The sequence below is a fragment of the Dipodomys ordii genome, unplaced genomic scaffold, assembly GCF_000151885.1.
Source record: "Dipodomys ordii isolate 6190 unplaced genomic scaffold, Dord_2.0 Scaffold68, whole genome shotgun sequence".
NCBI classification, from domain to species: domain Eukaryota; kingdom Metazoa; phylum Chordata; class Mammalia; order Rodentia; family Heteromyidae; genus Dipodomys; species Dipodomys ordii.
In genome coordinates, this window is record NW_012267284.1 from 2,739,085 (window position 1) to 2,752,122 (window position 13,038).

At 51.1% G+C, this 13,038-nt stretch overlaps 1 protein-coding gene across 3 annotated transcripts in view; it reads right to left on the minus strand.

Moving 5' to 3' along the window:
* Positions 1-21: 21 nt before the first annotated feature.
* Positions 22-13,038, minus strand: part of Snx8 (sorting nexin 8) — a 48,920-nt gene continuing 35,903 nt past the window's right edge. For 2 of the 3 annotated variants that reach the window (XM_013023541.1, XM_013023542.1), the window contains exons 4-11: positions 11,640-11,761; positions 9,639-9,719; positions 9,232-9,392; positions 8,680-8,812; positions 4,200-4,268; positions 2,348-2,494; positions 1,933-2,082; positions 826-939 (exon numbers count right to left, since the gene is read on the minus strand). In XM_013023541.1, coding sequence (XP_012878995.1) covers positions 826-939; positions 1,933-2,082; positions 2,348-2,494; positions 4,200-4,268; positions 8,680-8,812; positions 9,232-9,392; positions 9,639-9,719; positions 11,640-11,761 — 977 coding nt within the window. Of the gene's footprint in view, positions 940-1,932; positions 2,083-2,347; positions 2,495-4,199; positions 4,269-8,679; positions 8,813-9,231; positions 9,393-9,638; positions 9,720-11,639; positions 11,762-13,038 lie in introns of all 3 variants that reach the window. The other variant, XM_013023540.1, reaches the window with a different exon arrangement.

The following is a 13,038-nucleotide window of genomic DNA, read 5'->3' on the forward strand; positions in this document are numbered from 1 at the left end:
TGTGGAAGGACAGCCCTGGGAATGGTACAGTTCCACATAGTGATCAGGAACTGTCTTCCATGAGGGAAGGTTGTCTTCAGAGGGCCAAGGAGGCCTCCGCCATTCAGGGAGAAGATGGAGGCCCACATCCTCAGAGTGCTTTCTGCTTTCCCTGCCCAGCAGGGCCTCCAGCACTCTCCTGGGCCTAGGAAGCTGTGTGGTCCCCACAAAGAGTCCCTGGTGGCAATGCCTGCAGCCCTCCCTCCCCTTCCCCTAGAGCTGAGGGCAGGTGGGAGGGAGCCCAGGAGAAGGAGTGCAGCTGCCCAAAAAGAAGAAATGATCTAAAGGTCAGTTGAGCCCAGTGGTGCTCATAGCAGTGTAACCCATTCACCACCGTGACCGTGGCCTTCAGCACTGCAGCAGCAACCCTACACCCAGAGTGTCTGCAGGTCCCGACCCACAGCCAGACCTCTCACCCTGAGACTGCCATCTCCCCACCCGATGGCACTGTCCCCTCTCTCTCCCACTGCTGACTGACCCTCCAGTCCAGCCCTCTGTACTAGTCTGGGACCCAGGGACCCTTGTACGCTGCCCTAGGCTGTATGGCAATGACCCATGTGCATCCCAGAGTGTCCTACTTCTCACAATGGGGCCAGCAGGCCTCCTGCCAGGTAGAAGGAACAAAGACCACCAAGAGGCCCAGGGGACACAGTGGGAGGGTGGAAAAGGAGAGCCTCTGCTTGGGTCCCATCAGAGGCCCAGCTGCTATCGGAAGTGACTCAGCCATCCCACAGCATTGGCAAAGAGGGTTTAGTGAGGCCACAGGGAGCTCTGAGGCCTCAGGCACTAGTGGGGACATACTCCATCCTCCTGTGGGGACCCTGGCGGCGTCAGGGTGCCATGAGGCCCAGCAAAGAGGCAGCTGAGCTTGGGCTTCAGGTCGTTCCACACTTTGCTCATCTGCAGAGGGAAGAAGGTGAGCAGGCATCCTCACTCTCTGGAAGGTACTCAGACCCATCCCATCCCACCTCCACAACCACAGAACTTCTTGAAGTGAGGACAGAGCTGCCAGGCCTACTCCCTTAGAGTAGACAACCTCCAGAGGCCACCTTGGTTCTTCCTCTGTCCCCTGCATGCAGGAGCGGAGCCACAAGTCTGCCTGACCTGGTACTTTCACATTACTGTTAAGAGGCTGAGTGTGGTAGCTCGTGCCTACAATCTCGGCTTTGTGGGAGATAGAGGTGGGAGAATGGCAGGCCAAAAAAGAAATCCTATCTGAAAAGTAACTGAAGTGAAAAGTGACAGGGGTGTGGCTCAGGCTACAAAAACCTAGGTTCAAACCCCCATAATGAAAGAAAACAGTTACTTTCAATTCCCTCCCAATACCCTGTCACAGCTCTGCCAGCACTGGCCAATGTGGTCCAGCAATCCAACAGCCTGCAACCTCCACTAAGTGGAGAAGCCAGGGACAGGAATGCCACACGATCACAAAGCTGCCTATCAGGCAGTCTTGTCAACTTGAGGGACTTCACAGCCACTCAAACCTGACACTCCATCCTCATCTCAAGCACAGGGTTCAGAGATTCCATATTTTTCCTTTGGACTTGTCTGGATTCTGCTGGAAGGTAGACTGTTCCTGTCTGGTCTGGCCTGTACAACTTCAGAGTTACTACTATGGCCACTTAAAGCTGGGCACTATCCCTTAGTTTTACTGCCTGGTACTGGTACTCTACCACTTGAGCCACAGCTTCACTTCTGGTTATTTTTGCTTGTAGGTTGGAGATACAACTCTCGTGATGGACTTTTCTGCCTGGGTTGGCTTCCAACCATGATCCTAGTTAGGATTATAGGAATGAGTCACAAGCATCTGGCACAAACTGTGCTTTAGGATCCATATTAACCCCAACTTAACCAATTGTCCTAGTAACTCCTGGCGGGGGTAACAGTACCCACCTCCTTATGGCCCTGGATCTGTGAGTTCACGAAGGCCCCAAGGATGTGGGAGGTGAGGGGCAGGTAGACGTGGACCAGCTGCGTCTCCTGGTGCAGGCAGTACAGGGAGAAGTAGTTCCGCAGCTCCATGGTCTGGATCACGTTCTCCTGCTGCAAGGTCAGGGCTTGGTGAGCAGGTGCAGCCCACCCATACCAGATGGGGATGGAAAGGTAAGGCAAGGTCGAAGAGGGGCAGGGGGGATCACAGAAGCCAAGCACTGTCTAGCGTGGGCCCATTGTAGAAAGGATTAAATGGAAATGCCAGAGCTTCAGCCTCGGTATACACAGCCCCCCCAGTTCACCAATGTGGAGGGGGCACTAGAGGGCTCTAATGCTTGTCACTCCTCCCCCACAAGCCACTGCCATGCCCACCTACCTCCACAATGCGGGACTCCAGCTGCTCCACAGTCTCAGGCTCACGGCCATGTGCTGCACTCATCATCTGCCTCTTCATCAGGCCATACTTGTGCAGGGCACGCTGATGTTTGTGCAGTACGCCCTTCTCGTGACGCTCGCACAGGTCCTACAGGCAGGCGGGCCCTCATCCTCTGGGTATACTGTGGACCCCTCACCCCCTCTCCCAGCTGACAGCCTTTCCAGGGAAGCGGGCTTTTCTTCCACACCCTTTTGTCCTCACTGAGGAAAAGTTCACGTACGTAGCTGAGGAAGTCAAAGCCAGGCCCTCTCCGTCCTACGGGGCACCCACTAGACCCAAACCCTACATACTGTCACTCAGATTAGCAGAGGGGATGTAGAGTCCAGAGCCCAGGGCACCTTAGCCTGCTAATGCCACCTACTTCCACACGTGCAGGGAACAGGTGGCCCAAAAGGAAGACACAACATTGAAGACATGCTGAGGGCTGGGCTGGGGCTAGAAGTATGACTCAAGTAGAAGAGTGCCCATTAAGCAAGAGCAGACCCTGCATGCAAACCGTCAGTGTAACTAACACATACTAACAAAAAGAAAATGACAGAAAAGCAAAGCAAGCTCCCCTCCCCCACACCACACACAGGAGCATGAGGGTTAAGGAAGGTGAATGAGGATAAATATAGTTGAAGTAGTTTATCCACATGGATAAAATAGAGCAATGAAACCTGTTGGAATTGTTTTAAGAAGTGGTGAGGAGAAGCCAGGCACCACTGAGTCACCCTTTAATCCTGGCTACTCAGGAGCTGAGATCTAAGGGTCACAGTTCAGCCAGTCTGGGCAGGAAAGTCATATGTCCAATTAACTTTCGGAAAACCCAGAAGTGACACTGTGGCTCAAAGTGGTAGAGTGCTAGCTTGAGCAAAGGAGCTCAGGGACAGCACCCAGGCCCTGAGTTCAAGCCCCACAGCAGACAAAAAAAAAAAAAAAAAAAACAAGAACACTGAAACTTGATGGAAATGTTTTAAGAAAGGGAGATGGAGGGCAAGAGGCTAATCAGGATACATTATACACATGTCTGGAAAAGTCACAATGACCCCCCACCCCGCCTTGTACAACTAATTTAAGCTAAAAAGTTAATAATGTTTGAAAAAGAAAAGACATGGGGCTGGGAATGTGCCTTAGTGGTGGAGTACTTGCCTAGAATACATGAAGCCCTAGGTTCAATTCCTCACTACCATATACACAGAAAAAGCCGGAAGTGGCACTGTGGCTCAAGTGGTAAAGTGCTAGCCTTGAGCAAAAGAAGCTCAGGGATAGTGCTCAGGCCCTGAGTTCAAGCTCCAGGCCTGGGCAAAAAAAAAAAAGACCTGGTAGGACACACAAGCTACAGGCTCAGCATGGAGATTCTAGAGGCCACCTGCTGCCACCCTACTCAAGACCTTTCCCTCTAGTCCTTTCCCCACAAGCTCTGGCCTGGGTTCCCTGGGCTGCATGGTAGGAAGGATTTACAGAGCTTCTCCCTGGCTCTAGCTGCAGCCAATTTCCCAGAAATTCCATGAGCTACAAAAGGTGAAGCCCCTTTCCTGAGCTATGTTTCCAGATCCTTAAAGAGAGCCACAACATGCTCTCTCTGTGTCTGTCTGTCTCTGTCTCTGTCTGTCTCTTTGCTAGGGCAATCCTCCCTGCTCTCAGCTCAGTGAAGGCCTGAGGGAATAGGCAGCCCAGAGAAAATGTCAGCAACACCCAGGAACCACTTTCCTTGCATCCTGCCAGGGCCACAGTGCCCTTGGAGTCACACCCTTGAGCGATCACAGGCTCGTCCCCCAAAGCTCTGCCCCTAACAGGAGCACACACTCACTTTGTAGGACTGAAGTAGGTCCAGGAAAAGGTTCAGCTTCTCCACCACATCATTCTCTTCCTGTTTGCCCTGAAAACAAGGGTGAGTTAACCAGTGAGGAATGGAGAGTGGAGCCCACACAAGACCCTCGATAGTTCTGGGAGACACCCGCAACCATGGCCGCCAGCCCTTCTCTCCATACAGCAGCCACCCAAGGCCAGGAACACCTTCACACCAAGCAGTTAGAAGGGTACAGGGGAGCCTCTGCCCCAGTTATTCTACTCTTACCTGACCCTTTGCTGGGGGTTCTATAATACCCCCAGGCTTTTATGCTTTGGTTATTTTTGAGATAAGAGTTCTTGTTTTTACCCAAGTCAGCCTAGATCACAAATCAACTATTTACACTTCCCACATGGCTGGGATGACACACAGACACTACCGTGCCCAGCTTTTTTTGTTGAGATGGGTCCTCAAAAACTTGTCCAGGGCTGGGAAGGTGGCTCAGTAGTAGAGCACTTGCCTGGCATGCCTGAGGCCCTGGGTTCGATTCCTCAGCACGACATAAGCAAAAAGAAAAAAGCCAGAAGTGGCGCTGTGGCTCAAGTGGTAGAGCGCTAGCAAATTGAGCTGAAGAGCTGAGGGACAGCACCCAGGCCCAGAGTTCAGGCCCCACAACCAGACCCAAAAAAAAAACAAACCTTGTCCAGACTGGCCTCAAATCACAATCATGCTGATAATCTCCACCTCGTAAGTACCTGGGATTATAGACATGGGCTACCACACTCACTTCCTTATGACTTTCACTTCTATGCTCAAACCTCACATCTGTCCGTGCCCAGGATGAGGAAAACATTTCTACTTGAACCTGGAAGTGTGTCCAGAGGGGAATGCATTGGGGAAACATTGAGGAAGTGGGTATCATCCAGACTTCACAAACAGGAAAGAAGTGCGGGTCTGGGAAGGAAGCAAAGGGAGGACAGAACTGAGCAAGACAAGTACACAGGGATGCTGCTGCTTTGACTGACACGGGGCGAGAAAGGACACACCAAGAGGAGAGGCAGCAACAAGAGCTTTGTGCACAGATGCCAGCGGGGAGAGGGAGACAAAGGTAGGTACAGCCTTAGGACTGGAGGAAGCCCAGCTCCCAGGGTCTCCCCAGCATTCAAGGCTCACACATGAGAGAGCACCAGTGGGCCTATCTCCACCCACGATCCTGGGCCTCCAGTGTACATGTGGCACAGGCACTCTGGGGACACAAACAGGCTGACCAACACACTTCTCGAGACACCAGCAACTCCAGTCATGGCCGAGAGGAGAGAGAAGAGAGAGCAGCTCAGCCCAGAAGCCATGTGCATGTGGAGCACTGTGGCAGGAGGAGGTAGACAACAGACAGTAAATGAACACAAAAGTTTGTGGACAAAAGAGCCGTGGCCTGAGAGAAGAGCTGCCACTTTCTCCATAGATTGTAGGACACCTCTCCACTCCCAGAAGCACCTGCCCACTGAATCCCACACCTGAAGCCTGCCTCCATTCTAGCCAAGAAGCTCCAGACCAGTTGTGAGTGTGCTGAGGGTTCTTAAAACATGGGAAGGAAACAACAGCTGGCCATGAGTGCCTTGCTCCCAGTGGACCACCCTGGGGGCCTCTTCCCTACAGAGGGGACTCAGGATCCCCATTGCTCCAACCATTTACCACCAAAGCTTGTGGTTTACCATGTGAGACTATCAATACAAAAGGAGCCAGAGGCCCACACCTGTAATACCAGCTGAGGCTGAGGCAGGAGCATCACAAGTTCCAGGCCAGCTGGCTACACAGAGAGGCTCTATCTCAACAGTAACAAACAAAAATTCTATGAATTTCCCTACAACCAAGATCAGGGAAGCAGTATTTCCCTAAACAATATCTTTCAAAGTAGAACTCATGAAATAGCACAGAAGCAGCAGATTGAGAAGAGCCTGGAACTACATCTTCCACTGCTGGGGGCCTGGGCCAGAGGCCTGGGCCTTTCTTTCCTGGTACTTGGTTCTGGGTGGGAGCACAGCATCCACTCAGCTGGGAAAGGTCCTCATGACCTTCTGCTCCTGGCCTTTCATCCCAGGCTCTGCAGACACCACCTACTGAGTGTGGCCACGGTGGGCCCCTTCTTTGCTGTCTGGGTGATGGACAGCTGAGAAGGAGGGTGCATCAGGCTATTAGAAGATGGCTGTTTAACAATCCAGGGTATAATCAGTGGTGAAACCAAGGCAAGGAGATCCAAAGAACTGGAGTCATGGGCTGGGAATGTGGCTTAGTGGTAGGGTGCTTGCCCAGCTTGCAGGAAGCCCTGATTCGATTCCTCATTACCATATAAAGAGGAAGAGCTGGAAGTGGTGTTGTGACTCTCCAGTGGTAGATTGTTAGCCTTGAGCAAAAGAAGCCTAGGGACAGTGCCCAGGCCCTGAGTTCAAGCCCCAGGACTGGCCAAAACAAAAAAAAAAAAAAACATACTTTCCTGGGAATTGAGAGGCCAGAGGACTGAGAGGCAAAAACAAAACAAATGAACAAACAAACAAAAGAACTGGAACAATGTCAGGGCAATACAATGCTAATAAGTGCACGCCATACTCTGAGCCCCTGACTCTCTATCCTGCCAAACACCTGCTTCTCTGTCCTTCTTACCTTGTAAGAATGGCATGCATCAGCCTGGGGAAGGACAGACCCAGCACCAATTAGGAAATAGTGACAAGGCCCTGAAGACAGTTTCAACTGGGAGCTTGTGGACATCAGGAGCAGAACTGAAAGCCCAGGACTTTCCACTCCAGCAGAAATCAAATTCCTTCTTGAGCACCAATCCCCAGCAGTGTGGAGCCTACATGGAGACACCTAACCAGCTTCAGGTCTATGGGAACAAGTAAGTTCACAAGGACACTCACTCATTTAAAACAGCCTGCTAAATAGGAGCTGGTGGCTCCCATATGTAATCCTAGCTACTCAGGAGGCTGAGACCTGACAATCAGGGTTCAAGGACAGCCCAAGCAGAAAAGTATGTGTGACTCCAACTCCAATTACCTAGCAAAAAGCTTGGCTGAAGAAAAAGAAGAAAACAAATAACCAACCTTTTAAGGGTTGAGGCATGTCTCAGTTGGAAGATCACAAGTCAATGCACAAAAGCGGCCACAGGGACCAAGTTCAAATTCAGATCTCAAACCGGAAAAAAGAGAGGAAAAAGCTGAGCTAGAAGCATGGCTCAAGTGGTAGTGTACCAGCTATGAGCACACATAGACATGTGTGTCCGCATACGTGCGCACGCACGTGCACACGCACACGCACACACACACCCCACACAAAAGCAAGTTCAAGGCCTTGAGTTCAAACTCAAAGAAGAAAGGAAGAAAATAAGGGAAGGGAAGGAAGGAAGGGAGGGAGGGAGAGAGGAAGAGAGAGACAAGAGGGAAGGAGGCTGGGATTGAAGGAGGGAAGGGAAGGAAAGATGGAAAAATGAAAGAAGAAAAGCAAAGTAAAAAGAACTACTGTCTGCTAGCAGCTTAAATAGCATGTTCCCAAGAAACAGGCAGCAGGGTCTCCACCCTCCAAATCACCTTACAGTTTGAGAATACGGAAGGCCAGATGAGCCCTTACGCATGACTAAACTCTGCCTTCAGCCCACAACTCTGTATCTACCAGACTCCAAGATTAGCCCCTGCCTGTGCTGCAGCAGCACTTGCTAAGGCTCCTTGGTCTTGAGGAGACAGAAAAGGAGGACAGAATCTGTCTGGGGGGCTGGCAGCTAAGTTATCTTAGAGAAAGATGCTGAGTACTAGTTGGCTCACTTAGCACAATGGGAAACATTTGCTCCAGCTTGCAGAAGCCTCAGCGCTCAAGATTACAGCTCTAAAGACAGATTCCTTCTGTGTTTCCTTTTGTTTTTTGACACTTAGAAAAAACAAAAACAAAAAAACCACAGGTATGTCACTACAAAGTGCAGGCTAGCTTTTTGTTGTCGGTCTTGGTCGTGGGGCTTGAACTCTGGGCCTGGGCGCTGTCCCTCAGCTCTTCAGCTCAAGGCTTGTGCTCTACCACTTGAGCCACAGTGCCACTTCCAGTTTTCTGGTGGTTTATTGGAGATAAGAGTTTCACGGACTTTCCTGCCCAGGATGGCTTTGAATTGTGATCCTCAGGTCTGAGCCTCCTGAGTAGCTAGGATTACAGGCTTGAGCTATCGGTGCCTGGCTCAGGCTAACTTTAAACTTGAAATCCTCCTGCCTCAGACTCCTGAGTTCTGGGATTACAAGTGTATAACACCATATTCGACTCCCAGATTTGTTCCAACTTCAGCAAAGCCTAAGAGCAGAACCCTCTCAGACACCAGAACCTACTTTGTCTCTGTCCTGAAAGCTTAAGTGTAAATGGCCCGATGGGAGACACTGGGAACACATGGGAACGGGGTATCCTCATTCTCTTAGCACAGGGGACAGAGCGGGGCTGTGAGGGCAGCACGGCCCCCAGAAAATCCTGTACTCACCTGCTGTGCGGCCTTGTCAGCCAGCAGTGCAAACTCCACAGACAGGCCCTTGAGCGCCTGCTTCAGGGAGCCCCATGTGCTGAGGTGCAGGGCGGCCCACGAGGGCAGCGGGGTAGTGTCAGACCCTAAAGCACTGTGGGAAGCGAAACACACATGATGGGAGGCACAGTACTCGCCTGCTGGCCCAACCCCAGAGCCGTGCTCATGGGAGGGGTTGTGCACATGCCCAATGCCCAAGAGAGGGCACAGTGTTAGATGCTACCCCAGACCCTGTGAATCCCTTCTCTTCCCACACAGGCCCTGCATGGCCTGTGTGCAGGGGACAAAAGGAGGAACAGCCAGCCCCAGGCCACCCTCTCTAGAGGGACAAGGAAAGACCAAAGACCACAGGAGAAACCACTGCACTCAACCCAGCCCTCAGCCTCTTCCTCTGCATTCCAATCCCCCCTGCCCAGCCTACTTTGCTCCTTGCAGGAAACCCAGGCAACTTCCCCCCACCCCACCCCACCTCACCCCACCCCACCCCACCCCAGTCCCTGCAGGGCCACCTGCCTGAGCTCCTTCCCGAATATGAGAAGATCAGAGGCATTGTCAATGGCCCGGGATGCCATCCGCTCCGCCCTGTCGCGCAGCTTGTAGAAGCTGTTGTAGATGTTTCGAATCAGCTCCCGGCTCATGGCAAACTGAGTCTGGATGTCAGCTGGGAGGAAGTCCTGGAGGGCAACAAGGAGGTGGTGACCCTGCTGCTTAGAGGCTCAGGGCATGGACAGCCCTGAACTAGTCCGCTCATTGGTAAGACAGGCAGACTCCAATGCAGAGCAGCCGAAGGGGTCAAGGGAGTAGACATGCAGTGGGCACAGCATGATCCTGCCCACAGCAGAGAGAAACGAGCATCACCGAGTGTTAGAGTGACTGTTTCTCTAGTTAAGAAGAAGAAATAGGCAAAATTAGAAAACTACCTTGGCCCTAGCAGCCAGCTTACAGTTCATGAATTCATCTCCAACGCACTGGGCTGCTTCTTTCAACTTGTTCTGCACATCCTGCAAGAGGAAAGAGACAAGCCAGGTGTGGTAGCACACGCCTGTAATCCCAGTACTTGGGAATCTGAGTCAGGAAGATCTTGAGTTGGAGGCCAGCCTGGGCTACATATTGAAACCCTGTCTCAAAAGAAAAAATAATAAAAGAGTGAAAAGAGCCAGCTTCACCATCTTCCATTGGCATAAACCCTGAACTGAGAGCAGGCAAGTGTGAGAAAGACGACTCAGTCCTGCCCGAAGAGCCACCATCCATGTGACCACTCCTCCATCAGCATTCAGAATCACTTTGCTGTCTGTCATGTTCTTTCCTTGAGCCAAAACTTCAGGAAAGCCTGACTTAGTGACAGCTGCAGAGCCAAGTCTCGTTCCATAACCAAAGAACTCCAGCTACAAAGTAGGGACAGACAGCATGGATAGAGACCAACGTCAGACTCATCCAGACCCTTTGCATTCTACCTGGAGCAGCAGGAGGAAAGCTGGGGCTGCTTCTCCTGTGGACAGTTTCACGGGTTGAGGGAGCCCCAGGGGTCCAGGAGGGCTGGTGGGCAGAGGAAAGAAGAGCTCTGTTCTAGCCCCAGGCTACAGTGCAGCCCTCAGAACAGACCTTTACTGGAGAATACAAGAGGAATACAGAGAGAAAGCCTGATAGGCATGTACCTTTGTGTCCAGAAAGTTTCAGAAGTCCTGATGGTCACCTGTCTACTTCTGCATTTTGCCAAAAGAAGAAATTGAGGGAATTTATAAAAATATCCTACTGTGCACCCCATCTTCCAGGCCTCTGCCAGGAGTACAGACAGCTCCCAGGTCCTATCTCATTCCTCCTTTGGTAATCAAAAGCACTGCTCCATCCTAGGACTCAAAGGGCCACACTAAGGCTCAGCATGGTGCAGGCCTGTAATTCCAGCTACTCAGGAAGCAGAGGAAGAAGGATCACAGTCCAAGGGCAACCCAGACAAAAGTGAGAGACCCAATCTGAAGAACAAACTGGAGGCAAAAGGACAAGTGTGAGACTCAAAGTGGTAGAGTGCTGCCATAGCAAGTGTGAGGCCCTCAATTCAGTTCCCATGGCAGCCCCCCATCCAAAACAGGGGCCATACTTCAACCAGGGGTGGGCTCAGTGGCCCTGTCTGCCCAGCATACTTGAGGCTCTGGGTTCCATACCTACCACCAAAGAAAAAAATGAATCTTGAAGAAGGCCCCACTAGAGTGAAGGGTGTAGCTCAGGGATTAAAGTACCCGTCTAGCATGTATCATGTCTTGAGTTCTGTTCCCAGCATGGACAAGAACAAACAAGCCATACTCCTACTCATGAGTAGTGCAGGCTGATCTAGGTACCCAGGAATGCCATCCAGCAAAAGCCTGCAACCTTCTGAAAGAGGCAAAGGGCCAAAGCAAGAGGATGCCAGACCTAGGCTGACTGACCTGTGTCCTGGGTTCCCTGCCTTTCAGCCAGGGAAAGAAGCAAAGGTCCTGAATGTCCACTCAAGCAGCCCTTTCCCTACAACTGAGGAGCACCTGGTGCTTTCTGGAGATAAGCTTTAAATCCTCAAAGTCAACACATAGATAGTCCAAGATTTCCTCCAGGTGTACAAAGTCCTGCAAAGTCAAGGCTAGAGGTGTGGTTCACGGGGCAGAGCACCTGCCTAGCAAAGGCAAGTCCCTGAGGTCAATCCCTGGTGCCACCCAAGTCCTGCAAAGTCAACACCACGGATGATCTCAAAATCCCCCTTGACCTGTCATGTGGAAAGAAAAGGACTCATATACTGTCAATCACAATGAAATGAATTCCTTCCTGGAATCCAAGCCAGAGACACAAAGCAGGAGGAGACAGCAGATTTAACAGCAGATTTAACAAGCAGATGACAGCTTTGAGGGGACATAGAATCCAGCCCCCAAGCAACGCCCCCCCCCCAGGACACTTACCGAGCCACTAAATGAGAGGAAGAGCTTGAGGATGACATCGTCGGAGAACGGAGGATGCCGGGCCACCAGGTTAATGAAGCGCTTCAGGGCCCTCCTCCGGCCCTCGATGAACTCCCTGTCCGCTAAGGAAGAGTGTGGGGTCACCACACAGAGTGGGGCCCAGCTCTGAACAGCCTCCCAATTACAAAAGGTGAGGGAGGTCACATAGCTAACAGAGCAGGCCTGTCAGGACAAGGGCCCTGAGAGCATAGAGCAGTGGCAGAGCCGCACTTGCATGACCCCACATATAAACACTTGATTCAGGAACTACCAGGCAAAGCCAAGATCTATCCATTTCAATCAAAACTACTGAGAGCTGAGTAAAGTGGCACACACCTGTAATCCTAGTACTCAGAAGGCAGGAGCATGGAGAGTTCCAGGCAAGCCTGACCTATATAGTAAGACCTTGTCTCAAAAAAAAAGACTACTATCGGGGCTGGGAAGTTGGGTCAGTGGTAGAGCGCTTGCCTGAGGCCCTGGGTTCAATTCCTCAGCATCACATAAGCAAAAAGAAAAAAGCTGGAAGTGGTGCTGTGACTCAAGTAATAGAGCGCTAGCCTTGAGCTGAAGAGCTGAGGGACAGCGCCCAGGCCCAGAGTTCAGGCCCCACGACCAGACCCAAAAAAAAAAAAAAAAAAGACTACTATGAACCAGGTGTGAACTCTCACTGACCCCAGCATCTTCTCTAAACCCTTCCTTGCACTTCCTCTATCAACACACTCTTATGCTGATATAAATTAATGAAACTGTGTTTTCCAACTGTCATCACTTACAACCCACATAATAAGCCTTACACATGCTAGCCAAGTACTCTACCACTGAGCTACATCTCTACCCCTGAATCTAATTAACTTCATTCATTTGGGATAAATGTTTTCATTTCAAGGGAAAAATGTAAGATGGTGGCTAAGGCCTATAATCCTAGCTACTCAGGAGGCTGAGATCTGAGGACAGCCCAGGCAGAAAAGTCTGAGAGACTCCATTTCCAATTAAAGAACAAAAAGCAGAGCTAGAATCAGGCACAAGTGCCTCTTACCTATAATACTAGACACATAGGAGGCTGACATCTAAGGATCGCAGTTTGAAGCCAGCCCAGGCAAACAAATATGCAAGACTCATCTCCAATTAACCACCAAATACGGTAGAAGTAAAAGCATGGCCAAGTGGTAGAGTGCCAGCTATGAGCAAGAAGGCTAAGAGCACAAGTCCTGGAGCTCAAGCCCCATTACCAGCAAAAAGGGGGAAAAAAGAAAAAGAATTGGCAAATAAAAAGATATAGAAGGGCTGGGAAGGTGGCTCAGTGGTAGAGTGCTTACCTTGCATGCATGAGGCCCTGGATTCGATTCCTCAGCACCACATA